At 42.3% G+C, this 24,165-nt stretch overlaps 1 protein-coding gene across 3 annotated transcripts in view; it reads right to left on the bottom strand.

Annotated features, from left to right (window-relative positions):
• Window positions 1-1,737: 1,737 nt before the first annotated feature.
• Window positions 1,738-24,165, bottom strand: part of QTMAN (queuosine-tRNA mannosyltransferase) — a 636,919-nt gene continuing 614,491 nt past the window's right edge. For 2 of the 3 annotated variants that reach the window (XM_077447749.1, XM_077447745.1), the window contains exon 10: window positions 1,738-2,390. In XM_077447749.1, coding sequence (XP_077303875.1) covers window positions 2,277-2,390 — 114 coding nt within the window. In that variant the 3' untranslated portion in view covers window positions 1,738-2,276. The remainder of the gene's footprint in view (window positions 2,391-24,165) is intronic. The other variant, XM_077447747.1, reaches the window with a different exon arrangement.

Raw genomic sequence — 24,165 nt, 5'->3', positions numbered from 1 at the left:
TTAAATACATACAGTGCCTTGCGAAAGTTTTCAACCTTTTGCCACATTTCAGGCTTCAAACATAAAGATATAAAAATTTTATTTTTTGTGAAGAATCACCAACAAGTGGGACACAATTGTGAAGTGGAACGAAATCTATTGGATTTTTGAAACTTTTTTAACTAATAAAAAAATGAAAAGTGGGGCGTGCAAAATGATTCGGCCCCCTTGCGTTAATACTTTGTAGAGCCACCTTTTGCTGCGATTACAGCTGCAAGTCGCTTGGGGTATGTCTCTATCAGTTTTGCACATCGAGAGACTGAAATTCTTGCCCATTCTTCCTTGCAAAACAGCTCGAGCTCAGTGAGGTTGGATGGAGAGCGTTTGTGAACAGCAGTTTTCAGCTCTTTCCACAGATTCTCGACTGGATTCAGGTCTGGACTTTGACTTGGCCATTCTAACACCTGGATACGTTTATTTGTGAACCATTCCTTTGTAGATTTTGCTGTATGTTTGGGATCATTGTCTTGTTGGAAGATAAATCTCCGTCCCAGTTTCAGGTCTTTTGCAGACTCCAACAGGTTTTCATCCAGAATGGTCCTGTATTTGGCTGCATCCATCTTCCCCTCTTTTTTAACCATCTTCCCTGTCCCTGCTGAAGAAAAGCAGGCCCAAACCATGATGCTGCCACCACCATTTGTGACAGTGGGGATGGTGTGTTGAGGGTGATGAGCTGTGTTGCTTTTACGCCAAACATATCGTTTTGCATTGTGGGCATAAAGTTGGATTTTGGTTTCATCTGACCAGAGCACCTTCTTCCACATGTTTGGTGTGTCTCCTAGGTGGCTTGTGGCAAACTTTAGACGAGACTTTTTATGGATATCCTTGAGAAATGGCTTTCTTCTTGCCACTCTTCCATAAAGGCCAGATTTGTGCAGTGTACGACTGATTGTTGTCCTATGGACAGACTCTCCCACCTCAGCTGTAGTTCTCTGCAGTTCATCCAGAGTGATCATGAGCCTCTTGGCTGCATCTCTGATCAGTCTTCTCCTTGTCTGAGCTGAAAGTTTAGAGGGATGGCCAGGTCTTGGTAGATTTGCAGTGGTCTGATACTCCTTCCATTTCAAAATGATCGCTTGCACAGTGCTTCTTGGGATGTTTAAAGCTTGGGAAATGTTTTTGTATCCAAATCCGGCTTTAAACTTCTCCACAACAGTATTACGGACCTGCCTGGTGTGTTCCTTGGTCTTCATGATGCTCTCTGCGCTTTCAACAGAACCCCGAGACTATCACAGAGCAGGTGCATTTATACAGAGACTTGATTACACACAGGTGGATTCTATTTATCACCATCAGTCATTTAGGACAACATTGGATCATTCAGAGATCCTCGCTGAACTTCTGGAGTGAGTTTGCTGCACTGAAAGTAAAGGGGCCGAATAATTTTGCACACACCACTTTTCAGTTTTTTATTTGCTAAAAAAGTTTAAAATATCCAATAGATTTCGTTCCACTTCACAATTGTGTGCCACTTGTTGGTGATTCTTCACAAAAAATAAAAATTTTATATCTTTATGTTTGAAGCCTGAAATGTGGCAAAAGGTTGAAAAGTTCAAGGGGGCCGAATACTTTCGCAAGGCACTGTATATGTGAGCTTTGAGTTTTTTATTGTTTGAATGTATAATAATTGTATAGGTTTAGTGACAGACCAGCTTATAACAACAGAACTTCATGGTTACATAGCTACATTAATATTTAATCCATTTATTCGAGCTTAGTACATACCCTCCCTGCGGCAGATATATATATATAAAGAGATAGATACGCCATCTATTTGGAACAGAGTTTTGCTCATCATGCAAACAGCAGACCACAGCGAAAACCAATTCTTGGCTATTAATAATAACACATTGCCCACAAATCCTTCACAATAGCTGCTATGCCATATTCATTTACTGATAATGACTCAACATTCCCTCCGGACACTCATTTGTCTGTCTTTACCCTTTATGTTTCTTAGAGGCTCTGACTCTCCCACTGAAAAATGTTTTAGAAATATTGGCCGTTCTGACAAACCGCAATGCACTCCTAGCAGCTTTAATACAGGTTCCAGGTTTTACGAATGAATATTTATATTTGCGACTTTCTTCTGTTCTGATTGGCCTAATCAAAATGTCTTTATGATTTTTAGTCATCCCCTCATGGATGGAACTGTAGAGAGGTCCAATCTGTGTGACCTTTAAAAGGTGCAGTGCTGATCCTAATGGCTTGAATCTGTATCAGGTGTTGAATGCTGGTCAAGGTTGCAGAATGTAGGGGCTTTCCAATACTGTCAATGCCAACACTTCTACTGCATTAATATATGTGGGCTCTCTGGTTGCTGCTGTCAGTAGAGTTGACTGGGTTTTTTCCTAAGATAAAAAAAAAAAAGAACAAGCGGGGTGAGGGTTGAAGTAAACAAAGATAGATTACCTCTACCCATGCCACATCCTATATATCTAGTGTAAATACAGTGTAAATACTAATTGCAAGACCTTGTCTTACTACTCATGGACTTTACTGACATCCACATGAGACTGAATCCAATGTAATAAAAATATCAAAAACTTTATTGTATAATTATATTAAAAAGGTGACACACAGTTAATAACCCATCAAAAACAGCCTGCCACATTATGATCAATTAGGTCCTATATATGACCACTATATATACACATCCTGTGAACTTGTGTATCGGTTTGCAAGACTTGGAGTTGTGTGTATTATATCCACTGGTCAACTTGTTTCGTTAGATTGCGTAGCTTCCTCAAGACCATTTCCTGGAGTATCATATGCTGCTAAAATAACAAAGAATCACATCAATATTGTTGTATGCATACATTTATCAAAAACTATCTCTTAACATCTATTTCAAAAAGACTTATTGTTGGATGCGAGCGTGTTGGCGGAAAGTCCGGCCGTGTGTGTGCTCCATTGAACATTTGTCGGAATTTCTGCTAACAAATTTTGGCTATCAGGTTCTCAAATTTTCCACCAACACATTTTCATTGTCCGACTTTCTGATTGTGTGTACACAAATCCGTCGCACAAAAGTCCAAGCGTGCTCAGAATCAAGTATGAGCCGGAAGCGTCGGTCTTGTAAAACTAGCAAATGTAATGGAGATATCACATGACTATTGAACTTCCTTCCTGGCCAATGGCCATACGTCTTGTACGTCACTACGTTCGTAATTGTTGGCCAACATTTGTGTGACCGTGTGTATGCAAGACAAGTTGGAGCCAACAACCTTCGAATAAAATTCCACGGTTTTGTTGTCGGAAAGTCTGATCGTGTGTACAGGGCATAACAGTGTCATGGCAGAAGGTCACATGTGTCAAACCATGCCTGGGGGGGGGGGGGGGGGGGGCAGACACAGGGGCTAAGACTCCTCAATGGATATTATAATTATATATATATATATATATATATATATATATACACAATAACGTTTTTGATATTTTTATTACAATGGATTCAGTCTCATGTGGGTGCCAGTAAAGTCCATGAGTAGTAGGATAAAGTCTTGCAATTTGTATTTACGGTTGAAGTAAACAGTTTTGACTTGTCAGTGGACCACAAGACTTCAAATTTTGAGATACATTTTGCCTGTGATAAAAATCCCAATTAGCTGCACCAAGTACATTTTTTGAAGTATTACCTGCTGTTCATGACAGGTTGATCTGTAATCATAATGAATAGATCCATGAATAGACCCACAAACACTTATTCCACTTTCTCCTCTAACGCATGACAAAATCTAGCATTGGACAAAAAAGATGGAGGACTGGAAAATCTGGAAAACTGTCTCACTAGTGGCTCTATGATATCATGTGATATTTAAAATTTCAGAACTACATGTAAAATATGTGAAAGAAACACCAGGGAATGTAACAATGCAAGCAGTTAGACCATCAAAATAAATGCAATTTTTTTAAACCAAACTTTGCAAAAAAGATACTGTATAAGTCAAAAGTATTTACATAAAAATGAACTGAAGAATTTTAGATGGCGTTACTCTCAAGTTTGTGATAGAACACAATCCTTACAACTATTTGTAAATAGTATATTTTCCATACTTGGGCATTTAGGGGTTTTCTTAAATAAAAAAAAGTTGGTAATTTTGAGGCATTTCTGATGAAGTATCTGGTAGATGATGAGAAAAAATTGTTGCATTGTCTTCGGTTCAAGCAACATAGTGTCTGGATAGAGACTAGTCATAGTCATAGACTAGACAAAGTCAAAGCAGGCATGTTAAAATTATATTTAACAATACATTTCCCCCCCCCCTTTATGTACCCTCTGTTCTCGGCTGCATAAGGAGCTTGGGGGGGGGAGAAGCAGCACACTGGTCTTCCCAGTAAATAGCTGTGCAGGGTGGGAGGCATGTCAGGACAAGTCTGATCATTGGATGAGAGCAGGCAGAGTTTCCAGCATGGCTAGAAAACTGACCACACTGTGGTAAGTGTTTCATAGAAAAGCAAAGATATTTCACACAAAGGAAGCAATACAAAGAGAACAGGATACATTGTCATACAAGTATATGGTACAGCAGCATAGCTCCCAACTGTCCCTGATTTCGAGGGACTGTCCATGATTTGGAACAAAGTCCCTCTGTCCCTTTTTCCTTCTCATGTGTCCCTCATTTTGGTCTGATCTATATAGTTGTATACAGTATAAAACGCACTATTTATCTTTCAAGAAGTGTTTCCCACTTCTTGAAACCTTTCATGCAAACTCTAAATTTCTGCATTTGTCAATATATTATAATATATAGGCCAATATAAAGGATAAGTGGTGGTATATAAAAAGCACTTGTAGTTTAACTAATCATTTTTTTATTGTATAATTCTCCTGGCAGGGGGCGTGTCCTATGCCTACATACTTTTGCTAATAGGTGTCCCTCATTCCCATCTCAAAAAGTTGGGAGGTATGCAGCAGGCACATGTCAGGAATGTAAAATGTTGGGTTGACATATTCTTTAAGCTAGTATGAACCACAACATATTTGTGACCTCCTAAATAATTATTTCACTCATTTCAACCCCCTCTTCCATTTCAGTTTTGCATGTCTACATTATAAAATCACAAGTCAATGACAGGCTGAGGTCTAGGCAAGCAAAGCTGGATCAATAAATCAATTACAGGCACTGACCCCAAAGCAGTAATGTAAAACAAACAAGGGGTACAAAGGTAAGAAATAATCTGGGGGCAAGTCAAAAGCTGTGAACCAACATCCAGGCTGGTAAAGACACAGGAGCATCCAACTAGTAAATTCTGTGTGCACTGGATGTTTCATAAAAATGTCTGGATATATTTGCATGTGTGTATCAGGATGTGCCCGTGAACCAAACATGCTTCTATTTCACATGTGGCCCACACAGTCTCAAAGGGTTTATGGTTCAATGACAACCCTCAGGCCATAAAGTCATTTTACAGCAGAGGAGAGAAGGGTTACATTTACCAGATTTTGGTTGTTGTTTGTATTCCCATTGGGAAGACTTCCCTCATTTCTTGATATTGGTATGTTGGTCTACCTGGAAAGGAAGTGAGAAGGAGTTTTCCCGGTGGTGACACAGACTCACTATTCTAAACTATCTTCTAGATTTTACTACAATCTTTCTATTAGATATTGATCTTCATCACTCAGTTTAGTTATAACCTTTCTTTATTCTTAAGTGATGTAAAGAAGCAGTGGAGGCCTCAACATACAGTACAGAGCTGCAATAATACTCCCAAAGTAGTGATCCATATCGAATACCTATAGTGGTAGTGATGGTGGGTGTTGGTCTGCCAGTTCTAGCCAATTGTTGGATATTGGAATGGTTGCCAAAGATTTGACTGCCAAATAACCACCTCTGAGAGGCTGCCACTCCCTGCATGACATTATAGGCATCCAGGTCACTTAAACATGGTACACTGTTTGCATTGTTTCCTACTGTAAGGGCATGTCACATGATTTGTATAGGATATGAGCATAGCTCCCAACTGTCTCTGATTTCAACAGACTGTCCCTGATTTTAAACAAAGTCCCTCTTCCCTCCTCATTTGTCCCTCATTTTTGTATGATCTATGGAGTTGTATTTAAAATGCACTTTTTATCTTTTAAAAAGTGTTTCCCGGTGCTAAAATTTGTATACAATTTCTAAATTGCTGCATTTGTCAATTCCAAAAGCCAGTATGAAGGAATAGTAGTGCATTCCTACCTTATATACATTGCTAATAGGTGTTCCTTGTTCCCATCTCAAAAAGTTGTGAGGTATGTAAGAGTACCTTACCGTTGCTTATGAGGGCTTTGAGAAGGATAGTCCCTTCCAAGTGGTCACACTGAGGGGACTAAGGTAAGGTTATATCCTACCAATAAAGGAAAGTTAGCTACTTTGAAGTAGTTACGTATAACATACAAAGCTAACAGAAAAAACACACACCTGTGCAGAAGCATATATATCTGAAATTCATGCAGCTTTAAAGTGACTCTCTCACCAGTCTTGACACAAAAGGGATGCTTGGGTGATGATAGCACCCCCCAAAATAATAATAGAACCCCCCGGAATGCAAATGTAAGCCAATTAGGGATGGTCCAAATGGACCCCTGTTCAGTTCGCACCAGAACTTTCGAACAGCGCAAAATTTTGGACCCGAATATCGAACCCCATTAAAGTCAATGGAACCCGAACATCAAAAATCAAAAGTGCCCATTTTGGAGGCTTATATGCAAGTGACTGGGCATACAATAGTTATAGTGAAAAAGGTAATTTTTAAATGAGCAGTGATTTTTGATTTTAAAGTGAAAACATACAAATGAAAAATTCCTTCCAATATAGTGCCTGGGGGTCCCCTTAGTCTACCTGTAAAATGGCAGATCTGTACCATGTCTAGAATCTGCTGCAGCAATAATTACATTTATAAAGCCAAAGAAATGTACATTTTCCCTGCAAGCTGCCTTTATTTTGCTCAGCAACAGCTGGGGAGCCAGTGTGTATGATGAGGCCACAATGCAGTGCACTGGGAACAAGATTAGAGATTTTTTGGATAAATTCTTGTGTCACTTTGAATTTGGATAGAAGTAACGGGTGTGTAAAAATTGGTCTTTTCGGGTGTCGGTGATGCCTTCCCACCGTAACCCTATAGAGGTACTCTAGATGAAAGCAAGAATTGGCCTTGCCGTAAAGAATTGCAATGATATGCGCCTGTCAAACAGGTGCAAAAAAATTACTCTTTGGGTGCCGGGGGTGCCTTCCCACAGTAACCCTTTAGAGGTAATCTTGATGAAAGTAAGAATTGGCATGGCACATGCATCAACTTTCCCTGTCTAAGGGGGGATAGGAGGTTTAAGCCATTATCAGACACCACCATTCCTGGCTCCAGCCGGTGTTGTGTGAACCACACCTGTCTCTGCAGAGCTGCAATAATCTTTGCTCTGGTGTAGTTCCTGTCCCCTAAACACACCAGCTGAAGCATTTCATGGCACCTTTTAGCCTGACTCTGGGAATAGCCCTTTGAATGCTTAGTTCATAGGACAATTCTGCAGAGGAGAGCATGGAGGTTGTGGAGGAGGAGGGGGTAGAGCTCACAGGTCTGGCATCATCATCACCAGCTGTATGGAGATGTGGAAGCACAACAAGCTGCCACATCGAGCCCTGCTTTGCATCCTTTCGAGTTGCAAGCAGCGTTACCCAGTGTCCTTCGAACTAAATATACCTTCCCTGCCCATGCTTGCTGGACCCTGTGTCAGCAGTAAGGTGAATTTTACAGCTGACTGCCTTGCCCAAGAATGCCAGACCATTCCCTTCCATGTGATGGTAGAGAGATGGAATGTCCTTAAATGAAAATTAGTAGCGACTAGGAATCTGCCATTGTGATACAGCACATTGTGCACATTCACGGAAGGGGGCAGAATCCACCAGGCTGAAAGACAAAAGTTGGAGAGCCAACAGCTTTGACCAGCTTGCATTCAGAGTGGCAGGGACTGTATTTATTTATTTTTTTCCCGCTGCAGCAGATAGGGCAGAGAAATTAGCAACTGTTCGATCTGCTGCAGATGTGCTGGAAAAGGCCCAGACAGCTAAGCTTTGGGGAGTGGGCCGGGAGATAACAGCTGCAGAATGTGATGGAATAGGGTGGCTGCTCTCTACTCTTTCTTGATGTCAGCATCCTTGGGGTTATGCTGTCTCACCATCAGTTCCCTCCTCTGCTCTTTCTGGCATCCAAGTCACATCAGTGACCTCATCATCCTCATCATCTCCATCTCCTCCATCTTCATAATTTCCCCTGGAGGCAACTTGACAATACGCTGCGGCTTGGGGAACATGAATGCCAATTTGTCTACAAGTGTCCCTCCCTCTCTCTAGGCTCATGTTCCTGTCACCCTCAACCTCAGAACCAACATCCGAATCCAGTAATGGCTGGGCATCATCAAGGAGCAAATGGCTGACGCTGTGGTCAAGTAAATCCTCAATGGACGATTTTGGGGCTGTGGCAGGAATAGATGTGGACAAGGAGGCGGGTTTATCCACTCTGGCAACTGCAGGGGACTGTACACTTGTTTCTGCTTGCGTGACAGAGCATGAGGAGGATGAGGAAGGTTTAGGAAGCCAGTCCACCACCTCCTCTGCATGCTGTGGCTGGATAGCATGGGCAAACTCACTAAACAGAGGAAATGATGCCCTGCCTGAGGACTGACAACCACGTCCACCTTTGCCTGTGGACACATTTGTTGCTGGCCCCTTACAGTGCCAAGGGAACATCTGCCTCTCCTTGTAGTTCTCCCAGACATTATTGGGAGGGAGGGGGCGGGGCTTATAAGCAAATGTAAAGAAGGAGTTGAAATCTATATGTAGATGCACTTTAACCACTTAAGGACCGCCTCACACCGATGTACGTCAGAAGAATGGCACGGCTGGGCACAAGTATGTACAGGTACGTTGCCCTTTAAGTGCCCAGCCATGGGTCTCGAGCGCGCAGCCGGTGGCACACTCGCGAACCGGTCCTGAGCTCCGTGGCCGTGGGACCCGCAGACCCGATCGCCGCCGGTGTCCCGTGATCGGGTCACAGAGCTAAAGAACGAGGAGAGGTAAGTGTAAACAAACCTCTCCTTGTGCTTCCTACTGAGGCTGCCAATGATCGTCTGTTCCCTGTTATAGGGAAGGACAATCAGTGATGTCACACGCCAAGCCACACCCCCTACAGTTAAAAAAAACACACACACTTAACCTCTACACTGCCCCCTAGTGGTTAACCCCTTCACTGCCAGTGACATTTTTACAGTAATCAGTGCATTTTTAATTGCACTGATTGATGTATTAATGCAAATGGTCCCAAAAATGCGTCAAAATTGTCTGACGTGTCCACCATAATGTCACAGTCACAATAAAAATCGCTGATTGCCGCCATTACTAGTAAGAAAAAAATTATTAATAAAAATGGCATAAAACTATCCCCTTTTTTGTAGACGCTATAACTTTTGCGCAAACCAATCAATAAACGCTTATTGTGATTTTTTTTACCAAAAATATGTAGAGGAATATGTATCGGCCTAAACTGCAGAAAAAAAATGTTTTTTATATATTTTTGGGGGATATTTATTATATCAAAATTAAAAAAATAAAGCGTTTTTTTTCAAAATTGACGCTTTTTTTGTTTATAGCGCAAAAAATAACAACTGCAGGGGTGATCAAATACCACCAAAACAAAGCTCTATTTGTGGGAAAAAAAGGATGTCAATTTTGTTTCGGAGCCACGTCGCACGTCCATGCAATTGTCAGTTAAAGCGACGCAGTGCCGGAAAAAAAAGGGGCTTGGTCCTTTAGCTAGAAAATGGTCCGGGGCTTAAGTGGTTAAGCAATCTAAAGAGGTGTTTGGTGCACTTTAATTTGAGTACTCACATTACACAGACCCGGATACATTATAATATACTGCAATATAATGTGCCAAGCGTACAGTGACACACAGAACTATATGGAGTTAAACTGGCAGTAACGTGCACAAAACTATATGACGTTAAACTGGGAGTAATGCATACAGAAGCAAATGGTGTTAAACTGTCAGTAATGCACAAAATGATATGGCTTTAAACTGGCAGTAACGTACACAAAATTATATGGCGTGTGTCCTGCCTACAGTCAAGCATGGTGGTGGGAGTGTCATGGACTGGGGCCGCATGAGTGCTGCTGGCCGCGGGGAGGTACATTTCATTGAGGGAAGCATGAATGCCAACATGTACTGTGACATACTGAAGCACAGCATGATCCCCTTGCTTCAGAGACTGGGCCGCAGGGCAGTATTCCAACATGATATCGACCCCAAACACACCTCCAAGACAACCATTGCCTTGCTAAAGAAGATGAGGGTAAAGGTGATGGACTGACCAAGCATGTCTCCAGACCTAAACCCTATTGAGCATCTGTGGGGCATCCTCAAACAGAAGTTGGAGGAACACAAGGTCTCTAATATCCACCAGCTCTGTGATGTCGTCATGGAGGAGTGGAAGAGGACTCCAGTGGAAAATTATGAAGCTCTGGTGAACTCCATGCCCAAGAGGGTTAAGCCAGTGCTGGAAATAATGGTGGCCACACAAAATATTGACACTTTGGACCCAATTTGGATATTTTCACTTAGGGGTGTACTCACTTTTCTTACCACTTCCCACCCGGCCAATGCACAAATACGGCTGGGTGGGAGCCGTCTACTTCTGATAGGACGTTCAGGAACGTCCTTCAGAAGGAGCAGGATCGCGCGCACGCGTGCCCACGCAGCGGCGCGATCCCGATGTGCTCGTGTCACCCGGACACGGCGCATCTCAGTTAGGCAGGAGGGCTCTGTGATTGGCCCTCCTGATCACATGATGGGCGTGTCCAATCACGGCCGTCATATGATGTAAACAAACAACCGGCTGCTAGGCAATCGGCTCCTCCTCTCCTCACACAGAAGTCATTGCTGAGGAGAGGAGAGCAGATCGCTGCAGCCGGCTGATGATCAGTGAGTATGAGCTGCTTTTTACAGCTTTTTACTCACTGATCATCAGTCTAGTGTACACACAACACACCACACAGTATAAAAAAATAAAAAACGGAGTCGTGAATAAATAACACCAAACTAAAGCTCTATTTGTGTGAACAAAATTCAAAAAATTTCATTTGGGTACAGTGTAGCATGACCGCGCAATTGTCACTGAAAGCGCTAGAGCGATGAAAGCTGAAAATTGGGCTGGGAAGGGAGGGGGCGAAAGTGCCCTGTATTGTAGTGGTTAATGGCTGTGTGTTGAGTTATTTGGAGGGGTCAACAAATTTATACTGTTATACAACAAGCTTTATACTAACTACTTTACATTGTAGAAAAGTGTAATTTCTGTTGTCACATGAAAAGCTATAATAAAATATTTACAAAAATGTGAGGGGTGTACTCACTTTTGTGAAATAGTGTATATGAGCTTTCCCTACTCTACACTAATGTATGTATGAATGACACGGTCTCACTACACTACAGTGAAACTATCTGAGCTGTCCCTACTCTAGCTGCACCCTATGCAAAGTTGAATGACGGTCCTCCTCACTACACTCACACTATCCCTAGACTGACACTAACAAATACTCTACACTGACAATTTAAGCAAAATAGCACAGTATAGCACACTAACTAATAGCACTGAACGGATGATGCCCAGCCATTACTGGATTCGGATGTTGGTTCTGAGTGCCTTTGAAAGAATACTTTTATACAGTGGGGCGGGAATGAGTCATGATTGGATAAAGTCATGATGACAGTGTCCAATCATGACTCTGACAGTGCTCTGTGCTCTGATTGGCTAAAGCTTTCACTGCTTCAGCCAATCAGGGCTTGCAATGCACTGTCCAGCACCGCAATGTATTGTGGTGGGTTCAGGGGACCGAACAAATGGTCGAATGACCCGTTTGTTCGGCCGTTCGCTGTTGTTATGCTCGGGCCAAACCGTTCGCCCATCCCTACTGCCAATGCGGGGGAGCACACTGAGCCCTGATCGCCAAATGTAAAGGGAACACTGACCATCAATGTAAGGGCATGCACTGAGTGCTGACCACCAGTGTAAGGGAACACAGTGATCACTGGCCTACCAACATAAGTGGACACTTCTAAAATGACCACCAATGTAATGGGGCACTTTTCCACTAACCACTAATGTAAGCTGGCTCTGTCACTGATGATAATTATAAGGGAGTACACCGAGGACTGACAAACAATGTAAGGGGGCACACAGTTATATTGGACTGACCTCTAATATAACTGGGTACACTGAGCACTGGCCTCTAATGTAAGGGTGCATCTTGAGTATTGACTGCCAATGTAAGGGAGCAAACTGAGACCTGACTGCCATGAGTGACAGCAAACCAAGCACTCACCACCATGGTAAGGTGACGCACTTAGCACTGAACACCAATATATGAGGGGCACAGTGACCACAGATGTACGCTAAGCACTGACCACTGGTGTAAGGGAGAACACCAAGCAGTGATCCAAAATGTAAGCTCCAGTGTAAGATTGCCCATTGACCACCATTATAAGGGGGGGACACAGACTTCTAATATAAGGGGGGCATATTGAGCACTGGCCACCAATGCAAGGCAACAGGGAGCACATTGAACACTGTCCACCAGTGTAAGCAAGTGCACTGACCACCAATGTAGGGGAACACACTGAGCACTAATGTGAGTAAGCACACAAAACAACCAATGTTGTACATAGTCGTGACCCCTACACTCTATATGCTACATTGTGCATGATAAATTCCTATAGTCTTGACTGCTGGTCTCTATATACTACATTATACTTTACATTCTCTTTTTCAAGGTGTTTACTGTCTTAACAATTGATGGTGGCAAAGTAGTTCCCAAATATTGTAATAGATTCATATTTAACGTAGGCTCAGAGAAAGTGTTGGCTCTCTGTCTTTATTCTCTGTCCAGAAAAGAATATATAATGGGAGGTTTTTCTTTTTTTAAATGATCCCTAATGCCAAGGTTTATGTGTGTCTGTTATACAACCCCAATTCCAAAAAAGTGTAAAATCTACATAAAAACAGAATGCAATGATTTCCAAATCTCATAAACCCATATTTTATTCACAATAGAAAATAGAAAACATATGAAATACTTAACCGCTTTAGGACTGCCAGCCCACATTGTACTGCGGACAAGCAGCTCCTAAAGGCACAATGACGTACCTCTAGGTTGCTGACCTCCTCCTGGTACAGGATGCACGTGTGAGTCCCTTCCCTCACTGACTCCTTCTGTGATGAGACACAGCAGGATTTTGTTAGCAGCCCAGATCCCTGTGTTGACAAGCAACACTGCACAGAGTGAACAATCTCTTTGTTTCTTCTCCCTGCAAAGCAGGGAGAAGTTTCTTCTCCCTGCAACTTTTTCGTAATTGGGGTTGTACTAGCACACTAATTAAGACTTATTTTGTGTGTACAAGGGCTCTGACATGTGCACAGTGTATACAGTATACATGTGCGATTCGGTTCGTAAAGAATATATTTTTTGTACAAATTTGTTAGTATTCGTACATTCAGATCAATTCAAACATTCAAAAAGCTGAAAGAACCAAAATACGAAAATTACAAAATTACGAATAAGCAAAATAACAAACACACGAAAATACAAACTTATGAACGGACAAACTTATAAAAAAAAATACAAAACTCCGAAACAGTAAAAGAGAGAAAATTACATTTATAACAAATGATTTACGTTTCGTATTTTCAATCCTTTGTCTGTTCGTAATTTCGTATGTTCGTATTTTCATTCGTGTGTTCATAATTTTGTTTCTTCGTCATTCGTAATTTTTTTTGTTTGTGTTCTCCAATCGTTCTTTTGAATGGACAGTGTAAGTGTATCTTAAAGAGGGATTCCACCAAAAAAAAAAAATATTAAAAGCCAGCAGCTATAAATACTACAGCTGCTGACTTTTAATAAATGGACACTCACCTGTCCCGGGTTCCAGCGATGCCGGCAGCCGAGGCCGACCGATCGCTCGGCTCTCGGCTGCTGCCGCCACCATTCTAGGTGAGGGAGTCAAGAAGTGAAGCGAATCGGCTTCACTTCCCGGTTCCCTACTGCGCATGCGCGAGTCGTGCCGCGCAATAGGAAATCTCCGCGCTGTCACTGGGACCCGCGTGTGTCCCAGCAGACAGCGCGGCAGGGCAGGAAATGGCGTAGACTCCCACGGGAGTCTATGCACGGAAGTGGGTGTAAATACCTGTCCGATCAGCGGAGGTTCCACTTTAGGGTGGAATCCCGCTTTAATATATATGTTCGTAATTTAGCATTCTCAAATCGTTCTTTCGAATGGGCAGTGTATTAGTGAGTGACGTATTTTACTTAATATTTTTAGCCAATCAGTTTATCCCTTTTGTGTCTGAGTCACGTTGCATTCCTGAATCTTTTTAGATTCAGGAGGAGACTTAGTCTGGTTTTATGACTGAGGGAGTGGATTGAAGTAATAGGATTATTATTCTTTATTTCCTACGAAAGTACAAATCAATGAAAAAGGCAATCTCACAAAAATAACAATTACTAAATTATGAGTAGTGTACAGAATAAACTAAAATTATTATCTAACAAAATTACGAGTTTCGAATTAAACAAAAATTCAGAACAGAATTAACTAACGGAATTATGAATCATTTCGTATCAAAGAAAATATAACTGTTATGAAAATACGAATGAGTCCGAATATGAAACCTCATGTCTTACAAAATTTTGAATCGTTAGACTAACGGAATTACGAATCATTTCGCATCAACAAAAATATATCTGTTACAAAAATGAGTCTGAATATAAAAACTTGTATCTTACGAAATTACGAATTGTTACGAATCAACGGAAAAAACAAATGTTTTTGTTGTGCACATGTCTAGTATACAGCAAGTAGGCTTATGCCCCATACACACAATGAGATTATCAGACAAATGATCATCCATTTTTTATTGCATGCTAATCTCAGATCGAATCTGATGAGCTTACTAAAGTCACAAAAATTCCCGCACAGCAGAAATAAAATTCGGAAGTAATGTCATGTGTTGTAATGCATTTTTAGTGCATTTTTGAATGATAACTGTACTGATTAAACGAAAATTGTACGATCTGGCATCGTACGCAAAAAAATTTCGTGCATGTCCGATGTCCTGATCGGCTCTCGAAAGCTCTGTACGAACGATCTGATTATTGTATGATTGATTCGAAAGCGGTATTTTCCGTACGATTTTCTGATCGTGTGTACGGGGCTTTAGACTGTATTTAAGCTATTATACTTAAACCACTCCTACTGGTATGTGAGTTCTCTATGAACCCACCTTTCACCATGGTGTGCTAAGCATGCTACAGATGTGCTTTTTCTTGCCCCAGGTCTTTGACAATCCTAGCAACAACCCTGCTCCATAGTGAGAGTCTGGTATTAACATTTCCTAACTAAAAAGCAACAATGGCAGTGGTCTGGAGGAACTGCAACATCAGCATGGGACGGACTGCTGGCTGGCCTATGTACTTTTCAAAATGTAAATCTTTAAGATGGATCTCTGGCTTCACTGACACCAGTGATTGCTGTTACCAGTGGCTGAGGGTTACCATGCTGGCAAGGGGTTATTGTGCAAGGGTTGTTTGTTTTCCCTGATTATTTCTGGGGATTATTGCTGGGAGTTATAATTGCTGTCCCTGGCGCTTGTTAAGGATTATCATTGCTGGCCTTGACACATTCTGGGGATTATCATTTCTGGCACTGACACTTACTGGGGGTTATTGTTAGGATTTATCATTGCTGGCCCCTATATAGCCCCTATGCTGAGGGTTATTTCTGGTGTTATCATTGCTGGTACTGACACTTACTTGGGGTTATTACTGATGGTATCATTAATGGTCCTGACACGTACTGGGGGTTATTGTTGGGTTTTACCATTGCTGGCAATGAGACTTGTTGGGGGTTATTGCTGGCCCTCACATTTTCTGGGAGTTGTTGCTGACCCTGACACATGCCAGGGTTATTATCACTTGCACTGATGCCACTGGGGCCTATGTTACTCCCAAATCTCTCCAGTGTAGCCCCAGGCAATGTTGTGTCTAAACTATAATAAAGCAAGCAGAGAAAAGTGGCACACTACAAGCCATCCCCCGTAAAGCAACACTTTATGGATCATGCCCACTTTATGGCCATTTTCACAAGCCTGTGAAAAGTTGCGCACTATACCCACGTAGTGCACCACATTTTTCTGGGTTTCTATGCTGAAGTGAGCCTGATTTTGCACTACCCAGCTTTAGTAAATAAACCCCATTGCAACAATTAGGATTTAATATAACTAGGAAGGTGTATGGGGTACTTGTTGCTATGTACACTTCTATATGCATATAATGCAGCGTACACACCACCGGACTTTACATCAGAATAAACTCTGACGTTCTTTCCGACTGAGTTTTCGATGGAGTTCCAACCAAACGGACTTGCCTACACGCGATCACACCAAAGTCAGTTAGCTTTGAACGTGATGACCTACGACGGGACTAGAAAAGGAAGTTCAATAGTCAGTAGCCAATAGCTGCCCTTTTGTAATTTTTTGTCCATCGGAATAGCATACAGATGAATGGTTTTACTGATAGGAATTGATTCCGTCTGAAAGATTTAAAGGGGTTGTAAAGGTTCATTTTTTATTTTGTAAATAGGTTCCTTTAAGCTAGTGCATTGTTGGTTCACTTACCTTTTCCATCGATTTCCGTTCTAAATGTTTTTTTCTTTGTTTTCTTTGTCTGAACTTATCACTTGTTCCTCCTCAGTAAGCTGTTGAGTAAGCTGTTCTGGCTGACTAAGCACCACTTGGATGATGGTGTGAAGTTTATTGAGGAGAAACAGGAAGTGAGAAATTCAGACAAAGAAAAAAAAAAAACATTTAGAAGGGAAATCGAAGGAAACGGTAAGTGAACCAACAATGCACTAGCTTAAAGGAACCTATTTAGAAAATAAAAAACAAAGTTTTACAACCCCTTTAAAACATGTTCTATTTCTAGGTCCGTCAGAATTTTTGAAGAAAAAAGTCTGATGAAGTCCGACACCAAAGCTATTGGCTACTAGCCTGAACGTAGTCCCATCTTAACTAAATAACGTCATCACGTTACGAACGATCGGATTTTGTTGTCGGAATGTCCGACCGTGTGTACAAGGGCTTACAAGTCCATTTTTCTTTTAACATTTTGCTAATTCATAATAAAGTATGTTTTTTTATATTGGTATACTGTTTTTTTCTCTTCTGAGGATAAAAGGATTAGCACCTTAAAAGTCCCACATTTCCATGTTTTTTGATAATCTTTAACTTCTTAAGGGATGTGGTGCTGAGGTTGTCAAATATACCCTTTACTTTTGTAAAGCTACATTCACATATATGTGAATTGGATGCATTTTTAACTTCATCCAATTGGCATAACATGTGAATCGGAGCGGCTTTCAATGATGGAGCCAGTTCACACATGTACATGGCGGCCACGGTGTAGTTTTACAAAAGGGTCTGGGTTTGGTGGCTGTGGGATAGGCATTCATTGTTTCTTTGCAGGGTTGGTTTTATTTTTAGAAATTTTGGCCAATGAGCTACACAGATATAAATTGTCTAATCTGCTAAAATGTAATCAGTGCAAAAAGTGCTGCCAATTTTGTGACTTAAACCAGTGGTATCCAAGATACAGCCCTTATCTTGACGTTATCCTGCCCTTGGGGCCTTATTCTTCCTACTGATACAAGCCACAAATACCAACAGCTGAACACAATTCCTGCCACTGACACCAATGAAGGGGCATTCATCTTCCAACTGATATCAATGATGGGGCTCTAGTATTTACCTTGATACAAAGAATGGGGCACTATTCCTCCGACTAATACCAATGATGGTGCATTGTTTACTCCCATTGATGCCAGGGCATTTTCTTCTCACGCTGGCCACAGTCTGGCACCCTCAAAGTCTGAAGGATAGTAAACTGGCCCTTTGTTTAGGAAGTTTGGAGACCCCTGATTTAGACAATCCTGCCACACTCCTCGGCTGCTATGTGGATAATTACAGAGCATCAGTACACTGGTGCTGTCAATCCTGCTCTCTTCTCCTCCTATAGACACATTCCTAGTATTAGACCGACAGCACTGTATTATGCAATAACTCACACTACTGGTCAACCTCCCCCAACCCACCTCACCTCGTCAGTCTGAGCTCTAATGCGACTATCACACTGGGGCATTTTATCAACGCTATTCGCCACTAGCGGGGTAGTTTTAACCCCTGCTAGTGGCCAGAAAAAAGGTTAAAACGCAGTGGCTATTTGCCAGCATGTTTTCAGCGCTGCCCCATTGTTTTCATTGTTTTGCGACCTAATGTGAAAGTAGCCTAAAGTGCAAGGGTCTTTATACAGCTAATACAAAGACAAGTATCCAGTACAAACATTAGTAACATTTTAAAATATATATATATATATTTTTTTTTTGAAGGATAAATAACTGGCTTAAAGGGTAAATTTTAATATCTGCCTTGAGTTTAAGCATTATTTTCAAAGCCCCGTTAAGGCCACACTTTTTCTAGTCCCGAAATCATAAGTATTTATGTTTAAGGTTGCAGCTCCCACTAACATCACAAAGAAGTGACTAGAGATTAAAACGAATGTAGAACTTTTATTCAACTAAAGCTAAAGAGACCGCAAGGACAGTGGAGAATTGAACTGAGATACTTATAATTAACGTTCTAACATAAAAGAGACTATTCATCCTGTGGTTTACAACTACTTTTGTGGCAGTTAGTTATATTTTTTTTTTTCCAGATAACAAATGTTAGCAAAAGTGCAGGAGGTTATGTATATATGTGATGAATACAATTCAGCCTCCACCGGTGCATTTGCCTAAATAGTGTTAGGGGAGTAATTATATCTCCCTATTAGGAAGGAAGATCCAGCATTAAACCTCCGAGTCCTGCCGTGACATACAGAAGTGCTAACAATAGCTGAAATAAAGGTTACGCGGAAGCTTACGGCTCTCTTCCTGGGAATTACAGCGTGAAGTAAAACATAATGATACAGGTGGAGGAGGGCTGGCCAAGTAAATAGCAGAGTGCAGAACACAGTGGAACGTTACTCACCTCTTGGAAAGAAGAGGCTACACCACCAGCAATCAGCACGTCTACTTCATGTCAGGGTGAAATGAAGAGGAAAGCCACGTATAGATTAACATAGCGGTGTTTACTCATCAGCCCAACCTACACACAAACGCCAGGGAATAATTTGATCAGGGGAAGAGATGGCACATCTATTGTCTCCAGAGCATTGACCCATCCTTCCCACATAAAATCACAGTCTAAACATTCCACAACAATTTTAAAGGAAGATTTTTAAGTTAGTATGCATTAAAGGTGTATGTCATGGATTTTGCATGTAAAGTGTTCCTGTATCGGTCCTAAAGAAGGTTGCTGTTAATGCTACAGCATATAAAGGTATTTTAGACATCTGTGCCCTTCCAACCTTGTGGGAAGAGTTTAGGGAAAGGTGCCTTGGTACATAAAACCTGCTCCAGAAAGACATGGTTTGATTAGTTTGAAGGAACTCAAAGGGCTTGCATAAAGTCCTGACCTCTATACTATTGAACACCAGTGAGACAATTCAAAACACAGATTACAAGCTAGGTCTTCTCGTCCAACATGGTGCCCATTTACTCCCCATGCCCAGATACAGGTGCTGGACACCAGGGACAACTGGTGGCCCTAGAGATACAGATCCGGGGACACTAACTTAGGGCTGGCCGACTTTCTAGAATACACATCTAATTGTGACAGAGACAGGGGGCAACTCTACCAACAGGGGTGTGAGCAGACAGGGGGGGCAACACCACCAACAGGGGCATGGGAGCTGTGATGGGCGATAGAATAAACCGACCATAAGAAGGGATTATCTTGGATCTGCTACCCGATATATACACTGTTTGGGAAAGTGTGTTTGACCCTTTATAATTAAAAGGGCCACGCCATGAGGTGAGCAGCCACTTTTATTATTGGTGGAGGTTTTTTCCTACTAAGTCACTTGCATGATTTATCAGTTCATTACTGAAGATCTCACGGATTGTTCTTCATATGTGTTATATGGACATTTTACAATTTAGATTTTATTTTATATTTCATTAGCGCTGCACTGTTTTTTTTTTACTTTTTATATATTGAGTATGTGAAGAATCAGTAATTCTATATGTACCTAACTCAAACAGAGGTTAACCACTTGCCGACCGCCGCACGACGATATACGTCGGCAGAATGGCACGGGCAGGCATATGGGCGTATATATAAGTCCCTGCCTTCCCGCGGGTGGGGGGCCCGATCGGGCCCCCCCCGGTGCCTGCGGCGGTCGGCATTCGTTCGGGAGCGATCCGGGATGAGGGGGCGGCCATTCATTCATGGCCACCCCCTCGCGATCGCTCCCGACGAATAGAAATGCTCCCTGACATCATTTCCTCTCCTCACAGGAGAGGAAGTGATGTAATCTCTCCTCCGTGTCGGTATTTTTCGTTCCGGCACCGAGGAGAGAGGATCGGTGAGTTGCACCAACACACCACACGTACAGTAGAACATGCCAGGCACACTCACACCCCCCGTTTACCCCCCGATCACCCCCCCAATTACCCCTCCCCCCCAGTCACAGTGACACCAATTGCATTTTTTTTTTTTTTTTTGCATTGGTGTCATTTGTGACTGTAATAACTGTTAGGGCAGTTAGGGTTAGCCCCCTTTAGTTCTAATGTGCCCCCCTAACCCCCCCAATAAAGGTTTAACCCCGTGATCACCCCCCGTCGCCAGTGTCACTAAGGCTGGGTTCACATTGCAGTGGTTTATGAGAACGAATGTGATTCGCACCGCACTGCAGTGCAAATCACATCCGATCTCTGTGCGATTCGAGTTCAGCCATACAGATAGTATGGCTGAAGACCCTTTTTTTGGTCCGCAGCAGAATCGGATCGCATGGGTGTTCACACCATGCGATCCGAGTTTGCAGATCGCACTGCGATATGCGAACTGATCTGGGGGTGTCATTAACATTTCACTGACACTCCCAGCAGTTCGCATAGGGCAGTGTGAACTGCCGCCGGGAGGCATGCGATGCGGGAACCCGCCGCGGATTCGTGGCGTTCCCGCATCGCTCCAGTGTGAACCCAGCCTAATAAGCAATCGTTTTTCTGATCGCTGTATTAGTGTCACAGGTGACGCTAGTTAGGCAGGTAGGTATTTAGGTTCGCCGCAGCTTTTTATAGTGCCAGGGACCCCCATATACTACCGCATAAAGCCCCCTGATTGCCCCCTAGTTAACCCTTTCACCAGTGATCACCATATAACGGTTACAGGTGACGCTGGTTGGTTAGTTATTTTTTTATAGTTTCAGGGCACCCGCCATTTATTACCTAGTCTCACTAGTGTACCCCTAAATTTAGGGGTGTCTACTTTCCAAAATGGGGTCATTTGGGGGGCGTTTGTGCCATCTTGGCATTTTATGGCCTTCAAAACTGTAACGCCCTTAGAAAGCCTGAAGGCGGTGCTTGGTTTTCGGGGCCCCGTACGCGGCTAGGCTCCCAAAAAGTCCCACATATGTGGTATCCCCGTACTCAGGAGAAGCAGCAGAATTTATTTTGGGGTGTCATTTCACATATGCCCATGGCATGCGTGAGCAATATATCATTTAGTGACAACTTTGTGAAAAAAATAAATAAAATATTCAATGGGCTCAACATGCCACTTATCAATTTCCTTAGGGGGTCTACTTTCCAAAATGGGGTCATTTGGGGGGGTTTTGTACTGCCCTGCCATTTTAGCACCTCAAGAAATGAGATAGGCAGTCGTAAACTAAAAGCTGCGTAAATTCCAGAAAACGTACCTTAGTTTGTAGATGTGACAACTTTTGCACAAACCAATAAATATACAGTTATTGACTTTTTTTTTACCAAAGACATGTGGCTGAATACATTTTGGCCTAAATGTATGACTAAAATTGAGTTTATTGGATTTTTCTAATAACAAAAAGTAGAAAATATCATTTTTTTTCAAAATTTGCGGTCTTTTTCCATTTATATCGCAAAAAATAAAAATCGCAGAGGCAATCAAATACCATCAAAAGAAAGCTCTATTTGTGGGAAGAAAAGGACGCAAATTTTGTTTGGGTACAACATTGCATGGCCGCGCAATTACCAGTTAAAGCAGCGCAGTGCCAAATTGTAAAAAGACCTCTGGTCATTTACCAGCAAAATGGTCCGGTCTGAAAGTGGTTAAGATGCAGTTTCCTTGGCTGAAAAGGATAGGATAGTTCAGTTACACTTTAAATGAAGCTCAAAGACTCCCTACAATTGCAAGCCCCTATTGTTTGTAAATGTGGCCTACCCGTATCTGAAGTGCAGGCATCGCTGGATACACTGGAACAGCCTCCGATTTGAGAGAAATGATGCTGCCCGCAGAGGTCCCTCCGGGTGCAGCTGAACGGCTCCCCGCTGGGTAGGCCACAAATCAACTGCAGCTCACAATGACTCAGAGCTCCCTGCCTGCTGGCAAAATCAAACTGGTATCCCAAGAGAGCAATATAGGCCTCTCCAGCCCTTTTTATATACTCTCCCAGCAGTCTGTTCTTACATTCAATCAGGTAATTACAGTTCAAGCCAGTCCTGCTGGAATTGAAACCTCAGCGTTCTGAACTACACTTCCCACGGTGCTTTGCTCTGAGTTTTGTCAAAAGAAAAGGAAATGACAGATAGGGGGTTATTTACTAAAGTCAAATCCACTTTGCACTACAAGTGCACTGAAAAGTGCACTGAAAGTGTACTTGGAAGTAAAGTCACTGTAGATCCAAGGGGGACATGCAAGGGAAATAAAAAACAGCATTTTAGCCTGCACATGATTGGATGATAAAATCAGCAGAGCTTACCCTCATTTCAGAGCTTCCCCTCAGTGCTACAGTGATCTACAGCGACTGTACTTTCAGTGCACTTGTAGTGCAAAGTGGATTTGCCTTTAGTAAATCAATCCCATAGAGTCCAGCCAACACAAGAGGGAGCCAACCCCACATTAACAACACTGCCAAAATGCCTCTGAATTGCAGGCATGAGAGCCAGCTCCTGGTTACATGGATAAAGCGATGCGTAAACTGTTGACGCTGTATAAACCCTGTATAATAATAATAATTTAAGAGGGGAAAGATGAGCATTTTAGACTCAGATATACAATGTGCTGCATTGCAAAATAAAATGCTTTTCCTGGCATGGAATTCTGGGCAAAATATGGCACAAGAACACACAGGATGTCTCTAAAAGTTTGCATTTCTCTCAAATCTGTGTTCTGAATCAAAGTTATGCCCCATACACACGAGAGGGATTAAGTCTGACAGACCTCCAAAGGAGTTCCGACGGAGTTCCGACGGAGTTCTGGCGGACTTTTCGACCGAACGGACTTGACCACACACCATCACACCAAACTCCGACGGAGTCGAACGTGATGACGTACGACTGGATTCAACGTAGGAAGTTCATAGACAGTAGCCAATAGCTGCCCTAGCGTCGGTTTTAGTCCATCGGAGTAGCACACACACGAGCGAATTTTTCGAAGGGGACCGGGTCCGGCGGAGTTCCGTCGGGAAAATTTGAAGCATGCTTCATTTCTAAAGTCCGTCAGACTTTTGCGAAGCTAAAGTCCGTTGCAGCCCACACACGATCGGATAGTCTGACGGACTCGGTCTGACGGACTTTGGATGTTGAAAAGTCCGCTCGTGTGTACGGGGCTTTAGTCCAACCAATGGACAGGACCTCTTTAGCACGCCACAAAAATGAAAAAATAAATGGCAAGTAGGCCGATGCATTTTAAAGTGGAAGTAAACTCCCCTATCGTTTTTCAGCCAAGGAAGCTGCCATCTCTGCCTCTGTTTAATCTTCAACTGCTATGGTGCTGCACATGTGATTAGTTTGGCACAGCCAATGTGCGGTTAGCATTCCCGGCATACCTTTTTTTTTAACTGTTTAAATCGATGGGTTTACTTCCACTTTAAGGGACAAGCCTTGTTCAATATTAAGCAATTATAAGCTCCTCCCTTTGTGAGGTAGTTCTTTCCAATGTTGGTTAACTCTTTAAGAACAACAATCCCAAGTAAT

This window comes from Lithobates pipiens, unplaced genomic scaffold (assembly GCF_037356315.1).
Source record: "Lithobates pipiens isolate NorthernLeopardFrog02 unplaced genomic scaffold, aLitPip1_a1.2 Scaffold_22, whole genome shotgun sequence".
Classification (NCBI taxonomy): Eukaryota; Metazoa; Chordata; class Amphibia; order Anura; family Ranidae; genus Lithobates; species Lithobates pipiens.
Note: the sequence above shows the minus strand (reverse complement) of the source record. Positions and strands in the feature narration are given on the sequence as shown.